At 40.8% G+C, this 21,428-nt stretch overlaps 1 protein-coding gene across 8 annotated transcripts in view; it reads right to left on the bottom strand.

The window, feature by feature from the left end:
• LTBP1 (latent transforming growth factor beta binding protein 1) overlaps window positions 1-21,428 on the bottom strand; it is a 399,760-nt gene that overhangs the window by 158,078 nt on the left and 220,254 nt on the right. For all 8 annotated transcript variants that reach the window (XM_039250305.1, XM_039250307.1, XM_039250308.1 and 5 more), the window contains 2 exons: window positions 9,292-9,394; window positions 4,653-4,724 (listed from right to left, as the gene is read on the bottom strand). In XM_039250305.1, the coding sequence (XP_039106236.1) occupies window positions 4,653-4,724; window positions 9,292-9,394 (175 nt within the window). The remainder of the gene's footprint in view (window positions 1-4,652; window positions 4,725-9,291; window positions 9,395-21,428) is intronic.

Raw genomic sequence — 21,428 nt, 5'->3', positions numbered from 1 at the left:
ACGCAGTCACAATTTTTGGTAATCATTAAGATGTCTGAAATAGAAGCTATTGCCCAGCCAAGCTCTTCGTAACCCCCAAAATCCCCCGAGTATGGCTTACTGATGTGGAGTATTAAGATTGTGTGTTTCATTTAATCACAGAGATATGCCCCAGAAAAAAAAAAAAAAGTCCATTATCGTGTCTATGTTCCAAAGAAACTCTGGTTTCAAATGCACTTCGGGGCACCATCTTAAAGGAATCCCACACTTGGGGCTGTCCATGCTAACGGATACAATGATGCCCTAATTGATCTGTTCTGTAAAATCTATTTTATGAAAGCAGAAACACTGGTGTAAAAACAATGATGCCAAAAGTTATGTGGACAGCTTTTTCATAGCTGCTGTAACAGGCTCATCTGGAGTCAGCTAAAATTTAGCTAGCTGGAAGAGAGAACAAAGCAAATTATGTCCTGCTGATTTCCAACTGACTTAATTACACTGAGTCCAAGGTCCAGAGGGACGCCTTATTCATCAGATCTGAACTCAGTCTGTAGCTCAAGAGGGCCCTGCCAATTAATGTCTGTGGATCACTGAATATTTCTTAATGTTTGAGATTATCTATGAAAAAGGAATATACATACACTGGATTGTAAAGGACAGACGTCTCTCACTTACATATTTTGACTTTGCCCGCAGCGCCTCAGCACATGCCAAAACAAAATGTACGAAATAATACTAGGTTTATATTATACCTATAGCTCATTAAATAAGTGATTTCCATGTACCCAAAGAGGTATTCGCTCTTAACCAAACACTTCACTAAATCGACTGGTCCCCAAGTAATTTCAAAACCAAATTGTATTTTATTGGATTTAAGCCTAATTTTTGAGACCTCATTTATCTCATGACAAAGTTATGGCCAAGTGAGAATACTCAAAAGGCAGGGAAGGAGTGAGCTCCAGAGTCCAGGAGTATGCAAGCAGGCGTTCCTATTACCATATTCATGAGGTATTATTCCATTTAATTCTAGCTCTCCAACAAACCTTAGCATAATAATCAAATGACAAATGTTGCTCTAGATCTACCAGGAAATATGCTTGTATTGTTTGTTATGATAAATGAAGCAAATTATAACAATTCCATAATGTTAAGGGTAGTGAGGGCAGGGTTGAGAGCTCCATGTGTGTATATGTAATAAATCATTCCTTTGAAAAGATAATCGCAGCACTGCTAGAGAGGAGAAAAAAACGCAACTTGGAGGGCAATTATTTGAAAGCTCCTCAAATTAACTTGTGCACAGTTGGTTCTTTGTTACTGAGCCCACATTACTAAACATTGTTTCAGGACATTAGTTCGCCTAGGTGAAGGCAATAATGTAGTTCTAGTTATTAATCACTTTAATTTTAAATATGCTTTGTAAACTGAGAAGGCATTAAACTAAGAACAATGTGGAATGCACAAGTAATTAGTGGTTAATAGGCTCCTTTTGAAAAACTCTAGGATAAAAAAAATCAAAAGCTTCAAGGCTCTCGGAAAAAGGAGTGTACATATGTAATGTGAGAAAGTTCTATTTCATTTTACTGACCAATAGTGTCACAAAGGGAGTGAAATTAAGCCCTTCTCTCAAAAGTAATTTTAACAGATGATGATGAATGAAATCATATTATTTTATGAGTCAATCTTCTCTGTAGTGTAATTGAGCGGTGCCTTTTTGAGGCACCATGAAATAGAATTTTCTGTGATACTTCACTCCAGAGTCCCTGCCAGAAAGTCTAACATGGTTTTGCAAATACCCTCCTCAGACGGACGACATAAGCCAGGACTTGGGGTTACTGACTGTCAGTGCAAAGAATGAGGCGGGACCATTGGATGCGCTCAGTATGAACAAAACTTGCAAAAGGTCACTCTGTACCAGCCACACCAGAAGAGGTGAATTTAAAAATAACAACAAAAATCAAACAATTATTTAAAGGTGTCTTCATTCTCTTTTGCTAAATGACAGATCAAGTGATAAGTAGCAAATGTTTACTGCTACTTCCACCACGGTATTTTTATACTGTTACAACCTGGGACCAGCTAGAAGGAATATACTGGATAATCATCCCTTCTTACTACACTAAACCAAATTAATATTGATTGCTTTTGCTTCTATTACTACTCACAACAGATAGCTATCTTCTGTTCTAACAGCACAGGTAGTTCTAAAGAGCTAGTATCTACATTCATTATACTTTAGATACATATAAAATCAGTAAAGGAGGCCACGTTGCACACAGAAACAGAGGTGGTTTGGGAGTTTAATCCTGGCTGAGCCTCTTATTATCTGTACAATCTTGGTAGAGTTACTTACTCTGTGTCTTGGTTTTAATTGGGATTAATAATGTCTAAATTCCACCCCACCCCTTCCTACCCCACAAAAACATACACATTTTTCATCATTTGACATTAGGAAATTAGGAGCACCTGACATTCTAGAGCATCTCTAATAATTAGTTACACAGGTTTACAACAGGGAAGGATACACAAGGATCCTCCTCCGTCTGAGAGGAGACAGACATAACTCATCACAGGGCACACTTCAGAAAACTTCCTATCGAGGCACCAAAATGTGTACTGACAGAGCTGTCATTCCTTTCTTCTCATCCACAGCCTCTATCCCAGGCAAGAGAGTAACGATAGCCATCAGACACCTGGAATGTACTCATAAAGTCACCCAAACTCATGGACTGCGCAGGACAGAAATTCCCTCAAGCATCCCCGGGCCAATTGTTATTAAGGGTCTACGGAATTATGCCCATGTGCAGGAAGCTCAGTTCTTCCAAAAGCATTTCAGTACAGTGTTGGGGAACGCCACTCCACAGAAAAAGTTTGCTTATTGTAAGTTGTAAGTATGCCTCCCTTTAACTCCATTCAATTGTTGGCTGGTTTTGAAGCCACTCATCAAGACTTATTTTGGAGTGCCTGGTAGCTCAGTCGGTCAAGGGTCCAACTCTTGGTTTTGGCTCAGGTCATGATCTCACAGTTCTTGAGTTGGAGCCCCACATCTGGCTCTGCAGTTCTGGGCTAAACCCCTCAGGTTTCCAGGCCCTTCACAAGGGCCTTTGTTGACTTTATTAGCCAAAAGACAATGCACACCAAACACCCAAACCCCAAATTCAGTGTGACTAGCAGAGGGCAAGATTATTACTTCCAATTCCCTGCTCATTCTGCTTCTACTAATGCATTCTAAAAATGATCTAGGGCTTGTCATATAGATTTTAACCAAATCTGTGATGCTATCACTTCATTTATGCTGGAGAATATACATTCAGCCAGCTATTCATTCAACATATTCATTCCTCAATCCATTTCATTCAATCTTCTATCCATTTAATACAATCTCTTAAGGATATCTTATATACTACTGATTCCTACATAATACTGACTAATCCATGACTCCCATGTTACTATAATTTGCAGATGTTTCTTACACAGTGTCTTGGGTGATCTCTCCTTGAGCAGCTAAATCTAACTTTCTTGACTTTCTTTCAGGAGGACTTATCGTTTTTAAGGTAAAACTTTTTTAAACATATGGTACACCTATGTTCATTTCAAAAGAAAATTCTTTGCTTGCTAGAGCTCTATAGATCATAAAAGTTAGACAGATGCAATATGGAACAATCTGAGAAAATTCTCAAGTAATTACGACAGTCCAATGACATGACCCATTTTAATAGGAATCAATCTAGATTTTGTAACATGACCTTACCCTGTCCTATAAACACATACTGGTCAAGGATACAAAGCCCCAGACAAGTCAGAAAACACGTGCTGTGTTCTTGCTGTGGATTTTGGTTCATTAATGGAGGCTCTTTCTCTATTTCAACATACACACATTTCCAAGTTACTAATAACACCTTCATCCAGACATGTGAGGGGAAATTAGGAGCATTAGCTGGACAATCCACAAAGTAAATGAAACAAAATGTGCTATCATACATGGGTACTAATCTAGGTGCTCATAAACCTGAGCTACAACCCCAGCTCTACTTAGCCTCAGGAAAGTCACTTCACCAGTCTGCGCTTGAATGTCCCCATTTGTAAAATACAGACACTGGGCTAAGTGATCTCTGAGGTTCCCCTTCCTTGTTCAAAGCTGCTATATGGTGCAAAATAAACTGAGCAAAAGCACTCAGGACATTTCACATTTAGCTACAGAGCTTTACCTATTGCCTAGGAAATGTGTATGCACCCTGATATTTAATACTTAAATACCTTGAGGTGGCCACCAATATTCTGATGAGAGGGAAATAAAGGAACTCTACTACCGAATCTTGGGTCAGCAAGGAAGGCGGACTGCTAGGTGCATGTATGTACTCATATGCACACACATGTACCCACACATGGACGGGGAGAGACCATAGGGTGCTCCGTAATGTAATTCAGTCTCCTGGGGATTTCATCACAAATTAATATGGGTGGGGGGGAGTTCCATGAAGTTTAAATGTTAGTAATTCTAGCAACCATATGCTAAAGCTCTTTGCTTCCTTATAGCTAAACTGAGTGAATAGAAGGCAGTTCACTGTTATGACTTTCTCACATGGGGGTTAATGAGCAAAATGTAGTCAAATAACTTAAGATTCCTGAAGAGCCAAAACACTGAAGTCCACACCAATGAACTCAGTTAAACTTACCTTGACAAAAGGTGTTGTTGACCCGCTTATAACCTTGCAGACATTCCATCATTTGGTTATATCCATGATACACTGTGAGAAGAAAGAATTCTTTGTTACATGCTTAAATTCTTACAGTTCTAAACAGCCTATGGTTATAGCCTAAGCCACTAAAGTCATCGGAGGTCTGTTTTATTCATTTCTAAGATACCCAATTCAATGTATATCATTTTCTTTTACATTATCCTTGTTTATGAGCATACCATTTATTTTGCAATATATACAGTCCTAAGTAGTTGTCAGCAAACCTTGATAATGTTAATCGTAAGAATCATAAGAAGGTTTAATATGTTCTTTCACTTAGTGATCATTTATATTACAAAGAATCTATTCCTCCCTGGTGATTTGCTTCAGGCATTTGAATTTTCTTATAAGTAGGGTAAACATACATCCTGGTCTGCTTGCGACAGTCCTGGCTTACGCCAGCTGTTCTCACCAAGTTCATTTGTAACAGTACTCCACTCGCAAAAGTGTCCCAGTTTTGACAATAAATAATATGCTCGCCTAAATACTGCCTCACATATCTTGGTAATGAGTGATTCTTCTTACTATGAACTGAGAAGAACAGGAGATGATGAGAGGAAGGTAGGAGATGAGAAAGGCCTCTGTGATCAGTGGTATGGTTCATCGCCCAGAAATTTCACCAGCAATACAATGTTGCAATTACCAAATTATCAACAAAACCCTCGTCACTGAAACTGATGCTCTTAAGTGAGGCCAAAGAGATTTCCGGGCACAATGGATACAGCATAAGTTCAGGGACCCAGCGGACCTAAATTCAAATCGTTGCTCTGGCTGTCAATAGCTCTGCGACTTCAAGAGACAAGCTTTCTGGGTTTCACATGGTGATTCTGTACAATGGGACTATTCCCATCTATTGAGCAGGTCAGGGTTGTGGATTTTAGAGATGATTTATGCAAATTCCTACCGCAGTGCCTGACAAAAACCACTCACAAGATGACAAATGCCATTATTTCCTGCCATAAGGTATTCTTTCATTAAGATCATGAACAACAGATAAAGGCCAATAATCAAAACAGGATGGATGGTTAGACCACTACAAAGACCTGAACTAGGAGTAAAGAGGGAAAATTCAAAATAAAAAGAAAGTTTTCTTTTAGAAAATAAAAATTATTTTGCCCCTAACACATGCTCTTTAGTCTCAACACTAATGGAACAGGGAGAATATGTATAAGTGGTGTTCCTCTCTCCTCCTTCATTTCCTTTCTTTGCCATATGTTTCATCTCTTCCGATCTTGCTAAAAGCTGGAAGAAGGTTACAGTAAGGAGTCTTGGAATAGTGAGTTACAGGGAGGCAGAAATTGGCATGTGGGGACTAGCCACAGAGCTAGTCTTGTCCCACAGCATGAAGACCCTGCCTACAGAGCTTCTGGGATGTCTGCCTGTGAACTGTTCAAAGGCAAAAGAGATGATATCTTGTTTTAGAAATTTCCACAGTCATCACCCTCAAGGAAGAGAGCCAGACCAGATGATCTCCTCAGGTCTCCCTCAGCTTAGGATTCAATGTTCATTTTCTTCTAAAAACTTTTAAAGGACAAATGACTTGTTCATGCTAGGTACATTTTAAAAGATTCAAGGTATTTAATGAAATCGTTTACAGATTTAAAATTAAGTTTTTGCAGTAAAAACTGATCAACAACGAAAAAGTCTTTCTGTATGTGGCTAAACAAAAACTTCAAACATTAAATAAAAGCCGTCTGAAAACTGAAGTTTGAACTATTTTAAGGGGAAAAAAGGGGTGGGGGGAAGGCATGGAACACAAAACCATAACATATAAAGCCAAAGAAAGTCTGCTCCCTTCCAAAATGAATATGATTTAGAGAGCAGTACCAACCAAGGAAAGGAAAGTTTTTAAATGACACAGGAAGAATGTGACCCTGAGTGTGTTTCTTGGGAGTGTCACCTAGGACAGCATCAACAAAGTAAATGTCAAGATGTTAATGGTTCACTTCAGTCATAATCCACATTGCCCTTCCTGAAATGAAATCAATCTCTTCAATTTTATACATTACATGAGCCAACCTATGAATTTATTTTCATCGGCATTTAGTAAGAAGTGATAGTAACTTTGTACTTTCACATTTGGCTTAAATTATTACTAACACTAAAATAGAGAGTTAACAAAACCATTTAAAACAGGGAACTGATGCTCAGATAACATAATTGTAAGTAAAAAAGACACAAGGTCAGGAGCACAAGTTAGGGATTAAAAAAACAACAAGAATGTAGGAATCTCTGTACCCCTCACTTCTGCCCCTATCTTGCAATTTTGTGGTTGGGAAAATGGAGGAAAGAGAAGCAGTTAAGCAAAAGACACAGAGAGGAGAGAGAAGAAAAAGGCATAAGATAAGAGAGAAGATAGAACAAGTATGAGAGAACATCAACTTGGCCCCAGAATGAAGCTGTAAGAACTGGAATTCTCTTTCTGCAGTCCTTAGATCTAGAGGTAGGAAACGCACCACCCCCTTCACAATATCCCTATAGACAAACTTAACACAGTACATGAGGAAAGGCCACCAAAAAAAAAAAAAAAAAAAAAATTTAAACGTTGGGGCACCTGGGTGGCTTTTTCAGTTAACCATCTGACTCTTGATTTCAGCTTAGGTCATGAGCTCACCATAGTGAGTTTGAGCCTGCATCAGGCTCTGTGCTGACAGTGTGGAGCGTGCTGGGATTCTGTCTCCTGTCTCTTTCTCTCAATCTCTGTCTGCTCCTCCCCTGCTTGCGTTCTTGTTTTCTGTCTCTCTCTCTCTCTCTCTCTCTCTCTCTCTCTCAAAAGTAAACATCTAAAAAAAAGTCTTTTTTCAACATTTTAGATATAGACCCTTGTTTCATAAGAAGCAATAGCAAATGACTCAAGCTTGGGAATTAAACTCAGGTCTACCTAGCTCCAAACTCCATGCTCTTTAAATCATACCAAATCTCTCTGGGATATCCCTTTGGTCACGTTGCCAGAAGAATTTTAGACACATGGATCTTTCAGTGAAGATGGACTATCACACTCAATCCACTTACTGGAAATCCACATTACCAATGATTACAAAATCAGCATACAAAGTCTACAAGGGACAGTCTTAGCAATGAAGGTCTTCATTTATGTGATTCTTTCCCTAAATGAAGAATTCATTAGTTACTGGAAACTTCAGCAGGTGTTTTCACAAGTTAGTCATCCAAAAGAAAACAGAAGAAGCAGTATCGATGAAATACACAAAAGTTTAGGGATCAAAAGATTTAGAGAACAGGTAAGTTTGAGAGACAAGGAAGTCCAATTATTTGACTTGAGGCAAATGGGACAATTATTTGCAATCAACTGTAATGATCATAGAACATATAGTACATAAGTCAGACATGTAGAGCAGTGATTCCAAGATGACAGATTCTAAACTGAACATAGGTGTGAAAGGCAGATGAGGATATCAAATCAACTTAAAAAGAGTAAATAAAAATTACCCAATTGAAGCAAACGAGAAATTCCTTGCAACATGAAGTGCAAAAACCTTCTATAAAAATCTTCCATTACAGAAGGCAAAGGAAGATAACGAAGGAAAACTATCACTTGCTTTCTTGGGGAAAATATGATGAGTTAAGTACATTAAAAAAGTCAAGTTACTTCTGTCTTTCAAAAAAAAAAATCCTCTATTAGAAATCAGCTAGCCAGAGTTAAGGCTACATTCAAAAACTAAAAATTCTGGCATAATTGGGAAAAAAGTAACAGAGGGACATAAATCTGGATTTATTCAAATCAATAGGTTCTAAAAACTACGATTTATAGTATAGATTCATATCACGGAGAGCCATGATGGTATAAAAATGGTGACTAAAAGGGGCACCTGGGTGGCTCAGTGGGTTGAGCATCTGACTTAGGCTCAGGTCATGATCTCATGGTTTGTGAGTTCGGGCCCTGCATCGGGCTCTGTGCTGACAGCTGAGAGCGTAGAGCCTGCTTCAGATCCTGTGTCTCCCCCTCTCACTGCCCCTCCCCCACTCATGCTCTGTCTCTCAAAAATAAGTAAAAACATTTTTGGAAAAAAAAAAATGTGGTGACTGAGAAGAGGAAAGTACTGTGTTTGAGAGACTACAGAATGTCTTTTCCAGATCAGCAACCAATCATTTCTCCGTATCAGTCTTTTTTCAGTGAAATTTGAACACTTACAGTATAACAAACTTCTGTTAGGGCTACTAATAAAAATTTCATTTAAGGAATTTAACCTGAGGAACAGCAGCTTCACTAACTTTTTGTTGGTTTTTGAAACATTTATGATTTTTAAAGACAGCTTCTTTTCTCTTCGCCTGAGGAAAAAGAACCTTGTTTAGCTTACTGGCCTCTTAAAACGCTTTTATAAAAATAAGTAATCAAACTGGTGAAGGCAACAGATACTTGCTTATTACAACACAGAACTGACAGGGAAGCTTTCATGGACATGCAGGAAGGTTTCTGGAAATGCAAATTGCAGCACTATGTTCTAGAATTCTCTAAGAGTTCTTTGAAAGTCGAAGGCTGTCTCACCATTGAAACAGTTACCGTAAGGAAACTGATATGCTACATTAACCTTCAAAGGAATAATGAAACGTCACTTACCCGGCTTCTTGGGGCATTTCTGGCATTTGTTAAAGCCCCAGGAGGTACCCACAGTTCCACAGCAATCTTCCTGCTTTGAAAGGCCAGGGAGCGCCTTGCCACACTGCAGTGATGAGAGGTGAAATTCGAAGGTTAATTGAGCGCAGGGGGGCCCAGCTCTAGAATACTGCTGGGCTTCACCGTCACATTATAAAACAGTTCCCTTCTTATTGACACAACAAGAGGTGGGAACCCCCCCCCACACACACACACACAAATCTAACTTTAAAACAAAACACCAGAACAGAATCCACACAACACTAACTAATAAGCGTATTTCTAAGAGCTTCTTGGCATTTTTAGAGTCTTAGAAAAATCTGTCACTGCTCAGAGCACTTTATAAAATGCACGTTTCCGATGCCACCTCCACACTCCCCCCACCCTTTATTTTCCTTTGAGTAGAACCTCAACTTGCAAGTTCAACATAAACTTTTAAGGTTTAGTTTAACTGTCTGTTGGAATCTCTGGTGTGGATCATCGGGGAGCAGAGCTGTAAGGGTGTGGCATGTGTGTATACCCAGAAAACATCCACAAGAGTCTTTGGAGCTTCCTAGAACAGCAAGTCCTTGGCAGGAACAGGAGAGGAGAGGATGGTACAAGAAATGACCGCTGGCGGTGCCAGATCAGCTTGGGCAGAGATGAAAGCTCCAGACGGCCAAGTGGTCTGACCCAGGGAGGTCAGCCAAGCTAGGATGGTGCTGCAAGGTTTAAGCAAAGCCAGTAGACAGAAGAACAGGGCTTACAGTCATCAAATATAAAGACCCACCTCATCTCCTGGTTAATACAGGACGTCTCAAGAGGCTGAGAGGCAGGAGTCTGAGGTCAGACCAACCCAGTGGGGTCAGGAAGGGCCTAAGCAAACAGGTCCTGCTCTGTGTACCCATTCTGAGGCCACTCATGCGAGTAAGGCCAGCTGACTCTCCACCCATACTGTGCAGACTAAGTCCAGACCCCACATCTGATAAGTCACTCTGCCTTCCTCAGCCTCAACCTCTAAAAGGTCCTCCAGATGGTTTCCAGCGCCATCTTTCCAAAGATGAATCTGATGACATTACTCTACTGATTAAAACCCTTCAATGACTCCCAGTCTGAAGACTATTTTCTGAACAAATATCTTTCCAAGAGCAGTTTCCTCTCCTTGGCATACCTTATCACTGTCCTTTTCCCTTTGCCTGGACAAACTTTACTGTGAGCCACAGCTCTGAAGAACAGGCACCATGAAGCCTCCGGTCTTCTCAGTTTCAGTGAGTGTCTCCTCTCTCTGTTCCCCACAGCACATCCTACCCCACTCCACTGCCTCTGTGATGCTTTTTAATTAAATGCACATATATCTTATGTACCTTTATATCCCAGCACCCAGTGCCCATGCTTAATCATTTCTGAGGGAAGGAAGGTGCAAACAATCTAAAACTATGAAACAACCTAGCTGTAGGCCACCAAGCAGTGGCTCTCTGCAGACCAAGAAAAGTTAGCAGTTGCACCCGGGCTGGTGAGTACAACATGGTGACAAGAAAGTCCAGGCAACTGGTAGCCCTCAGAAGAGCAGTGGGTAGCAGATGCCATTTACCCAACAGGGCTCTGGGTCCAGGCAGACAGCATTCTGTCCAAGGTTCTAAGTGACTACCTGCTGGAATTATAAAACCAAACTAGGGAAGGCCTGGCACAGGCAATGATGGTTCAATCCCATTAGAGTTTTCAACTCCTCAGGTTTTTGTGGGTTTTCCTTAGGGATTTCAACATGATGTTGTATTCTCTCAACAGCAGTCAATGATGGGGCCTGGGGTGAAGGAAGGGCAGGGAGATTGGGGGTGTGGGAGTGAGTGAACACCACAACAGAGGGGAACCTGACAGAAAAGAAGCCAGCCATGGCTGGATTCGGGTAGTTCCCATTCTCCTTCAGCTCAGTCACAGGAGGCTTACATCCAGAAATATTCATTACCAGTTTTATCAAAGAGGTTTATGTGAGACACCAAGGTACATCGGATATGGATCATTCTTGTACCAGACTCTCCAGGCTCTTCTCTTTAATCAGGCAGAACTTTCAACACTTGCTGATTTTATATGCACAAAATTTTAGTAGCAGTTAAAATCCAATTTTCACCTCAGATTCCGAGAATGTTTTATTTGGTAGGGTAAAAATAAATCCTCTCTCTTTCTCTCTCTCTCTACCAGGCTTCAGAAAAGGTACAAGGTTTTCATTACAGGATTCAGGCTGCTTTATCCCATGGCTTTGTTTTTGCAGGTCCACAGCCAAGAGCAGCACAAACCATCCAAATCGATTAAATAAATGACGGTGTAGGTGGTACCATGAAACCGTGTGTTCCTCTCAAAATTGGGTCTGCACGGGATAATAATAGGCTGCAAGGGATGAAGTCAGGCTTACGGCAAGGCACAAAGTCTCACACATGCCCCTTGAGATAGTTAATTATGAAGAGGCTTCAATGTGAGCCAGAAACAAGGCCTGAGAGACCTTTGAGGATACAGACAGGGCTCTCAACGGGAGAGAGGTCTTACTTGGACAGAGGAAGCACCTAAGGAAAAGAAGGTGGAAGAGGATCTTCTCTCCTCCACAGTGAAGGTCCCATTGGAGAGAATCACATAGACGAGGGTGAGGACTGCATTCAGAATGTTCTCTCAGAGTGGTAGATTCTGCTTCTTCATGACACATCATCCCAAGGACCCATGACTGGCTCGGCCGAACTGCATTTTTGTGCCCAGATTGAGGTGATTTTTTACAAGTGAAAAACAGAAATGGAATTTCTCCTATGTGACTCACTCACCACATTTTCAGAGAAAGCCTGTCTCTCATTTCAAGGCGTATCTTATGTGTAAGCAATCCAGAAGAAATGTGCTAAAAAAATTCACAACCAATATTTAGCTATTTGAAGCCAGAAAGAAAAATCTGTCCTGCCAAATGATTATTGTGCTGCGGCTCCTCAAAAAGCTCACCACCTCAGACCCCACAGTGGGAGCACACGGAACCCCACATGGCCATGCTAGCATTCAGCAAATGCATGATCCACCTAGAACAGCAAGCAGAACAAAGCAGGTTTTGGCAACCAGGTCCTGCAGGCATCCAGGGAAGAAAGAAGAGGCAAGACTATGTCCAACTGTGATGGCACAGTACAGATACGTTAAAGAAGGCCAGCTGCATGATAAAGGTATTAGTAGGGCTAAAAGCCACAAATCATTGAAGAGAGGACTTATGTCATTCAGGAGGAAACCTTTTCAACAGTAAAGGTTCCTCAACAACAGAAGACGCTGACATCTTCACTGGGAACAGATGCTGAAGGACCACGTGTCAGGAATGCCCAGGATACGAAGCAGATGGCTTCGATGGTCTCTGCCAGGTTGAGGGTTCTGTGTTCAATACACAGTGACAGGTCGTATGACTTGATTTAGAAAATACAAATTACTAGGCACTGGAGCCAACCTGGAGAACTTCTGTTGCTCTTGTGTCTGCCTCGGGACCGTGTCTGGGTAGACGTATTCCTAACCATCTCTTCTGTCTCACTTCCCCCCCTATACATCAGTATCTCCAAGATACTCACCCCAGGCTGAGCTTCCTTCTATGAGACTTATGCAAACTAGACGGAAAACAACTCCCAGCCCCAAATCACCAGTGCACAGACCATGATTCTTAGAAGACTGAGTCCAAGAAAATAATTCACTGACCCTTCCTACCTTCCTGTGTTAACACTATGCCCTAAAAGGTAAAGCTATTCAAGAATTGTTATGATTACTCCACAAATACTCATGTTTTAACTATTACAACACAGAATTATTGCAAGCAGTGGGGCAAAAAACCTTTAATTTTTAAATTAGTTGTTAAGAATAAACAGATTGTGGGGTCATGTACTTTTATAAATCTTGACCTAGTTTAGAACACATCAGACTTCAACCTCAGTTTTCAGGTACTACCATGGCACTGTTCTAATACTCAAAGTTAAGCTGTTAGCTGTGATTGCAGTTTTTAGATCTCCCTATAAATACATAAGCAGGAATAGCAATTCAAAACTTATCAGTTGGCAACCAAGGCGCATAATTTTTATCAATTAAAAACTTACCACTGGAGATTCTCCAGAGATGAACAACGATTTGAAGAAGTTGTAATAAATACTGGAGTATGGTCTCATAAGATTTCACTTTTATACATTACAATTACTAGTACCTACAATATCCTCACCCTAAGAGTGTTTGCTGTGTTGTGCCAGGTTCTAGGGAAGTAAGATCCAGTAGTGAGTAAAAAAAGAGAGTGCTGGGGTGTAATCAGTAAACCTGGATCTAAATCCCTCCTCTCTCTCGTCAGAAGAATGTTCATCAGATTGTCCTGCCTCTCTAGGCTAATGATGGGACAACGGAACTGTAATGCCAACTACAAAGGACTGCGGTGAGATCAAATGATACATGACCCAGAAGGGCTTCCCTATCCCTTGGCCCCTGTGTGGGGATTAGCAAAATGTGACCCTTAAAATGTGTTCTGCATCAGGACACAGCATTCAGTTAACAGAGCATAGGCTGGATCCCCATCTGCCCTCTCAGCTGGTGTCTCGTGTGAGTACAACCCATAAAATGTTCAAATGCTGGCCATTTGTTAGCCTCTTAGCATAAATTTGTGACAAGCGTTCACTAGTAAAAGGGCCACTCTACAAAGTTGGCTGCCATGTCGTGGCCACTATTTAGTCTTCCTATTAAAGACATTTAAGGGGCCCCTGGGTAGCTCAGTTGGTTAAGCATCCGACTCTTGGTTTTGACTCAGGTCATGTTCTTGCAGTTCATGAGTTTGAACCCTGTGTCAGGCTCTATGCTGATAGTATGGAGCCTGCTTGGGATTCTTTCCCCTCTTTCTCTGCCACTTACCCACATGTGCATGCATGTGTGCGTGTGTGTGCATGCGCGCTCTCTCTCTCAAAATAAACTTAAAATTTTTAAGACGTTTAAAACCAATAATATCAAGATAATCTTAAAAACTGTCCTTATCACATGTATAGAACTCATTTTACTTTGTTATCAGGTACCATTATATACTGATACATAAAATGCTGAGTTTAAATAAAGAACATTTTTCTCAAAGAGAATAAGGCACTGGGGCCAAAGAAAGTAGTACGACTTAAAATGTTGAAGTGATACAGATTTTTAAGAGGCACTCAAGTAAAACATGAAAGAACAGAGAAGGCTGACTCACTGCAACTCTTGCAAGACTACTTACTGCAGGACTATGTTTAGGCAAGAGCTGAAACAGGCAGTGACTCAACTGCTGGAGTGGAGAGACAGATTCCAAAGAGATGGAGCAGCTCGAGCTAAGCCCAAGACTGACCACCAACTGGGAGAAGACCCAGGGGCAGGTGGGTGGGAGGGGAACGGCAGAGGAAGGCAGGCCAAGGACGAAGGAACAGAGAGAGTGGGTGGGGAAAGTCAGAGAATGAGGCAGAGCTAAGCCAGGGAGAGTTTTCCAAATTTGGGATTTAATTTGTAGTTAGATACCAAAATTAATCAGGAGAGAGGGAAAAGGAAACAGCATAGTTTGTTTTCCCAAAGCAAAAAGTTTTGGGAAGTGTCCAGTGAAATATTTGGCATCTTTGAAGTAATGGCAGACACAGAAATATTGATAAAGAGGAAGAAAAAGAGGAAGAAAAGATTATTTTTATAAAAGTACAGTTTTCTACATCTGATACTTCCTTTCAAGAGTAAAAGAGAATTAACAGCAAAGAGTATATCTTTTATGGGGGGGGGGGAGAAATTACATTTAAGATCAACATGAACAGTTATCAGAGGACAAAAAAAAAAAACCCAAATTAGCTAATTATTAAAGGTCCATTAGCTACAGTGCTCCTCAAAGAAAGAGCAGAAGGGAGGTTTTAAGTTAAGCACAAAACGAGATCTTTCCCAACAAATGCTATCCCCAACAAAAGATGTCCTAGCACAAAGCAAACACCCAGGCATCTGCAAGTCCATTAGAATTAGGGCTATCTGAATGTGAAACTCACCTTCCCTGTGGGCCAAGTGAGAAGGAGTATAATAAAGATGACCCATGCTTAACTTTTGATGTTGGACCAATACAGGTCCTCACTTTATCAATTACCATGTATTTTACTATGGGCAAAACACTCAAACTCTGTAAAATTTAACTAAAAATGTCCATTTTCAGAGAGCTCTCAAGAGGATGGAGACAATATACATGAGACAGTCCGATAGCCAGCATACACAGTCATTACTGGACCCTTTTCTCCAGGGCCCTCACCTAGAAACTTGGGTTTATTTAACAAAGGACTAAGCAACCCAACAATTATTCAGTATCCCACATGCCAGATTCAATTTATCAAGAAAGGATACATAGAAGTAATTTAGATATAGAAATACGAAAAGAGGGGCACCTGGGCAGCTCAGTAGATTAAGCGTCCAACTTCGGCTCAGGTCATGATCTCGTGGACCATGGGTTTGAGCTCCATGTTGCAGTCTGTGTCCACAGCTCAGGGCCTCAAGCCTGCTTCGGATTCTGTGTCTCCCTCTCTCTCTGCCCCTCCCCCACTCATATTCTCTCTCTCTCTCTCTCTCTCTCTCCCCCCCACCCCCCCAAAATAAAACATTAAAAAAATTTTAAGAAATATGAAAAGAAAAAGAAGATAGTATGATTTTCCTAAAAATGTTCATGTTTTCACAAAAGTGCTCAGGCTAGTGAAGAAATGCTCAGAAAATTCATGTTGTGGAAGAAGTGTAATCATATGGATTTCATTTTCATTCTCAAGAAACACAACATGATGTCACCTAATTACAATAATTCAACCAGTTAATATCAATGTTCAAGCAGCAAATTTCACTTTGGGGACTTCCAGATCTTTTTGGTCACCCAACCACGTTTTGGTCAGAAGACTAGGACCATGCGGCCAAAATAACAGAGCCCACTCTGTACCTCTTGCCCACAAGCATCTATGGTTTAGGCATAAAACACTGCAGAATGTGAAACTCACTAAGACAGGTCTCAGGAAATACAGTTGTCCTTTCATGCTAAGCTAGTGTTACCGACAGAACATGTGCCCCATTCCCCAAATCCCTATGCTATAGCCTTGGCCTCAAACGTGATGGCACAGGGGGGCAGGGCCTTTGGGAAGTAATTAGGTTTAGATGAAGTCATAGGAGTGCAGCTCCCACGTGGGATTAATGTCCATATAAGGAGGGGAATAAAGACCACAGCATAAACCACTGACTGACTGATAGACTCTCTCTCTCTCCCTCTCTCTCACTGTCACGTTAACACATCAGGAAGGTAGGTGTCTGAAAACAGGAAAGAGCCCCACCAGGAACATACCTCAATCTCATATTTCCAATCTCCCAAACTGTAGAAAGTAGGTTTTGATGGTTTAAGCTACGCAGACTATATTATTTTCTTATGGCAGCCTGAGGCTACTTACACAGATAGCAACGGTTTCTTGTGATTACCCCATGTCCACAAGAGACGGCCTAAGCCAGGATAGAATAATAGAAAGAACAATGGAGTAGGAACCAGAAGGCCTCAGTTGCAGTCCTCACCAACCACAGACACAAGGTGTAAAGCAAGCTAATTCACTTCTCTATACTTCAGCTTCCTTATCAATAAAGTTTTAAGTATAGACTAATTACTAATACTCATTGATGTGCCTCAATTCTGTGATTTTATAAAGGCTCCAGTGCAGGGGTAGAGGAAAACCAGGGAGTTATAAGTAAATGGTTTCCTGTGTTGGGGAAATCCTATGAAGGGCTGCGTTCCTTAAATGTCCCCTGCTTGCCAGACCGATATGGTACATTCCATGATGCCACAGGTTTCCTAGGCCTAGCATCACACCCTGACCTAGATCAGTGTGATCATTGATACTAGGTCGGGCCTCCTCTTCTTGACCTTACCCTCCCAGCTCACCCCTTTTCTACTAACCAGTACTCACAAAAAAAGGCAGCTCTATCTTCCTGAAAAAAGTCATGGCTCTTAACCGCTATTTTCTACATTATAGTCATCATAATGAATCATAAATGATTATCGAATAGGCAAAGTATCAGAAATTATTCAAGATGGTCATGGAGATAGAAATTTCCCCTATCTTGAGCTGTGACCCATTATAAGTTCACATTGTGATTGATCAACCTACACAGCATGGGGGTCCAATAAATTTCCCCAAGTGTGCATTGGACACATTCGCCTCCACTCACACCCAGAAAACCTTATTCCAATGTTCTGGATGAACTGAGGTTTTCTGGCAAACAGAAGCTATACCCTCAGTACTTTAAATCTGGTTGAGGAATGTGAATCCCTTTTTTGGAAATCTTGGACTTCTTTTCGTAAGAACCAGAATGAGGTCCCTTATGGGAAAAGTTCCAACTATATACAATGGGCTGGATTAATCCAAACTTCTATCACAGCTCTTCTTTATTCCTATCATCAATCTTTTCACTATGATATAAACACATCTCCAATCCGGCAAAATGACTTCTGCCCATCTTCCGAGGAAAACTGTGTTCTTGTGGCCTCTGGGACAACCATGGCTCCAAACTAAACTGGAAAATGTCAGGAGAGCTCTTCAATATCCATGCACTAGAACATTAAATACGTTTATTTCTATGTGCCAGTAAGAAAGAGGGTCCAAATATCTAAGCCTATCATTAATGCAACATATTTGATCAACTTGTCCTTAAAGGCCTGTTGTCATAAAGGGGAATATTGTACGACAGAGCACTGGCGGGCTAACAGGCATTGTCTCATAACAAGAGGAAAACGCTTAAATACTTCCAGATTTTCTACAAGAACTTGTAAAAAATTTGCTTTGGCTTGAGCAGAACATTCTTTATAAGCAAGTTTTTTTTTTTTTTAATCCACCCAGCTTTCTTTTATTAGAGTAATTAAAACAATGTTAGGCATTTGGGGTATCTGATACAACCATAATCCTCTGATATTTCAGGCTATTGATTTTACAAAATATCTACTATGACTAGGGCATTAACTGCTGGAAATGTATCCACATTGATTTATGACAGTGTATTTGTTTAAAGCCTGCTGAAGCCAAACCACGGGCTTCAAGGAATTCCAGACAACTACTTTAGTTTATGAAACTGTATTTTAAAAGTTACACTAATGCAAAAATGGTTTTAAAAAGTAACAAAGAAAGGGAAAAATATTCTTAAGCATGAAATGTATGATTCTACTTGACATCTTTTCTAACAATTAAATTTGGGCTATTTTCTCCATCTCTACAATGATTTAATAAGCATTTCATCAGTTGTGATATACGCATCTTGCTATTCTTACACTGTGAAAAGAATAAGTATTGTCATGATTACATTCTGACATCATAATTCCCTTTACCCTGTTCTTACAGCAAAACAACACAAATCACATCATAAATCCTAGCACTATATGGTGAGAACATGAAATTTATTCAAAGTTCCATTACCAAGGATGTGACTAAAAAGGCCGACTCAGGCTCAGGAGGAAATCAAGATGGGCATCCAGGCAGGATTGTTATTACCATGGCAACCAAATCACTCCCAAAATGATGAACATAAAGGTTTTGTTTCCCCAATGCTTATTTCTACAACCGTATTGAGGGAAATTTTCTATATTAAGCTTCAGCACTTCTCAGTGTCTTCCTTCCTTCCTTTGTTTGTTGTTTTTTTTGTTTTGTTTTGTTTTGTTTTGTTTTTTCGGTCTATGTAGAGATACTGCAAGGAACAAAAAACATTTCAGGCCTCATTCCACTGTGCAAATTTCAACACGTGCCTCATCTGGTTAAGCTTTCAGTTTTTCTGTGTCTTATCCAAGTACACAGAACTCAAAACTAATAATTACCTGTGGTTTGGTTGCAAATAGTGTAGAAAAACTGAATGCCACAAATCATATTAATAGGTTTCTTTAGTTCCCCGGGAGCAGGAAACCAGGTCTGTCTTGACCACGCTCTGCCACTTGTGGCGGGAACATTCACTACTCACCAGAGAACCACTTGCCCCAGCTTCCTGGCATGTGCCAGCTTCCTGATTGCATCGGTCAGCTCAGACTACTGTAATAAAATATCACAGACTGGGGGGCTTAAAGAACAGCTGTTTTCCTTCTGTTCTGCTTAAAATGCAAGATCAGGGTACCAACATGGTCAGCTCTGGTGAGGTCTTTCTTCCTGGCTTGCAGGATGCTGCCATCTTGCTGTGTCCACACAGGGCAGAGAGAGTGAGCTCTCAGGTGTCACTTCTCAGAAGGACACAAATCCTAGCATATCAAGGCCCTACCCTTACAAACTCATTTCATCTTAATTACCTCCTTATTGACTCTATCTCTAAATATAGGCATACTGGAGGTTAAGATTTCAGCCTGTGTTTTGGGAGGGCCACAATGGAGTCCAGGTGGGGCCAAGTGACTCAATCTGAACAAGGGTTGTGGGAAAAGCAACCCGCCTTGCAGCACCTCTCTCCCCCTGCCGTAAGAATTAGAGGCCACATAAACTGGATAGCACAGCCTTAACATGGTCGAAGCCTATTAGCCTAGTGCAGAGCTACCCTACAGAGCTCCCTGCTTACCCCTTACACACCTAGCACATGCGAAATGCAAGCTTTTGTCACGTTAATTTATCACCACAGCACAATCTAGCTGAACCTAATAATGTATTTATGGACTCATCTGTGGCCAGCACGGAGCTCATAGAAACACTAGCCCCCATTTCTGAGTCTTGGGTTTCACATAAGTAAATGGGAGAGAGAAACACCAACTTTTCCCCCATTTTAAAGGTCAAGTAAGGTCATAAATGCCAGTGTTCTCAATCAGCTATCAATTTTATAAAAACACAGTGCCTTACCAGGATGCCTGCCCCCAAGCCACAGAATGTTCAGACCATTTTCCTAACAACTCCATTAAGGCCTGCACATTCTAAACCAGACCTCTTCAAAGTGTCATCTTGAAAGCATTGCTGTTTTTGTTCAAAATATTTAGAACTCCTCTGCCTCTTCAGGGTTGAAGACACGCTATTTTAAATATCCAATGGTACACATCCTTGCTTGCTGGAGCCTGAATTGACCATTGGAAGCCTTCAATCCATTGAGAATATAGCAAATGAGTAAGCTGCAGAAGATCACAGACAGACTCATTTCCTCATGCAGCTCATTAACTAGTTCTGAAACAATCCCTTCAAAACAAATTTCCAATCTGTTGGCCCAACAGCCATCACTAGAATAAATGCACAGTCTCATAAAAGGACCTCACTGAAAAGAATATCCAATTTGATATATTGATATGTAAGTTCTTTGATACACAAAAGGAGATGAGAGGAGAAAGAAAAAATGGAAGGATGGGAAAGAAAAACAAACCTGTACTGTCATCAATGTGGGAGAATGGACAGGGAGGGGCCATGGAGTCATTTTGTCATCTCTCAGCACAGGGCAGTGTTGCTTTTTCTCCGTAAATTTATGGATCAGATTCCAGAGGACTGGGGTTTATTTTGGGGTGAGTGTGTGTGTGTGTGTGTGTGTGTGTGTGTAAGTAAAGCAGATGATTTCGCTTTGTTTTACCAAATCTCAAATCTAAGGGATCATGTTGACAAAGCCGAGAAACAACAGACCCAAGAATACCAGCTGGGTCTTTAAACATTTTTGTCATGTATGGAGCCTAAGTTAAACACCTATTCAAACCTTGGGCTCTTTTGTTTTTTTAAGTTTATCTGTTTATTTTTGAGAGAGTGCAAATTGGGGAGAGGCACAGAGAGAGGGACAGAGGATCCAAAGTGAGCTCCATGCTGACAGCAGAGAGCCTGACCTGGGGCTCGAACACATAAACTGTGTGACCATGACCTGAACCAAAGTCAGGCACTTAACCAATTGATCCACCGAGGCGCTCCAAACCTTGGGTTCTTAAAACTATTTCTGATGTATTCAGAACTGTCATCCTAAAATGGAAGGACCACAAAATCATGCCACTTTGCCAATATCAGAAGTGACATAACATGCTTCCACTTAGACTGCCCCATAATTAATTTCAATGCTTGTTCCTCAGCAAAATCGGGAATCTAATTACTAATAGGTGCATTATCTGAGTGAGCCATAGAGGCCAAAAACACAGAAATCTGGTATTTCCAGTCATGATGAAGGCATTGTCC

The sequence above is a fragment of the Hyaena hyaena genome, unplaced genomic scaffold (assembly GCF_003009895.1).
Source record: "Hyaena hyaena isolate Hyena2069 unplaced genomic scaffold, ASM300989v1 scaffold_362, whole genome shotgun sequence".
Classification (NCBI taxonomy): domain Eukaryota; kingdom Metazoa; phylum Chordata; class Mammalia; order Carnivora; family Hyaenidae; genus Hyaena; species Hyaena hyaena.
Note: the sequence above shows the minus strand (reverse complement) of the source record. Positions and strands in the feature narration are given on the sequence as shown.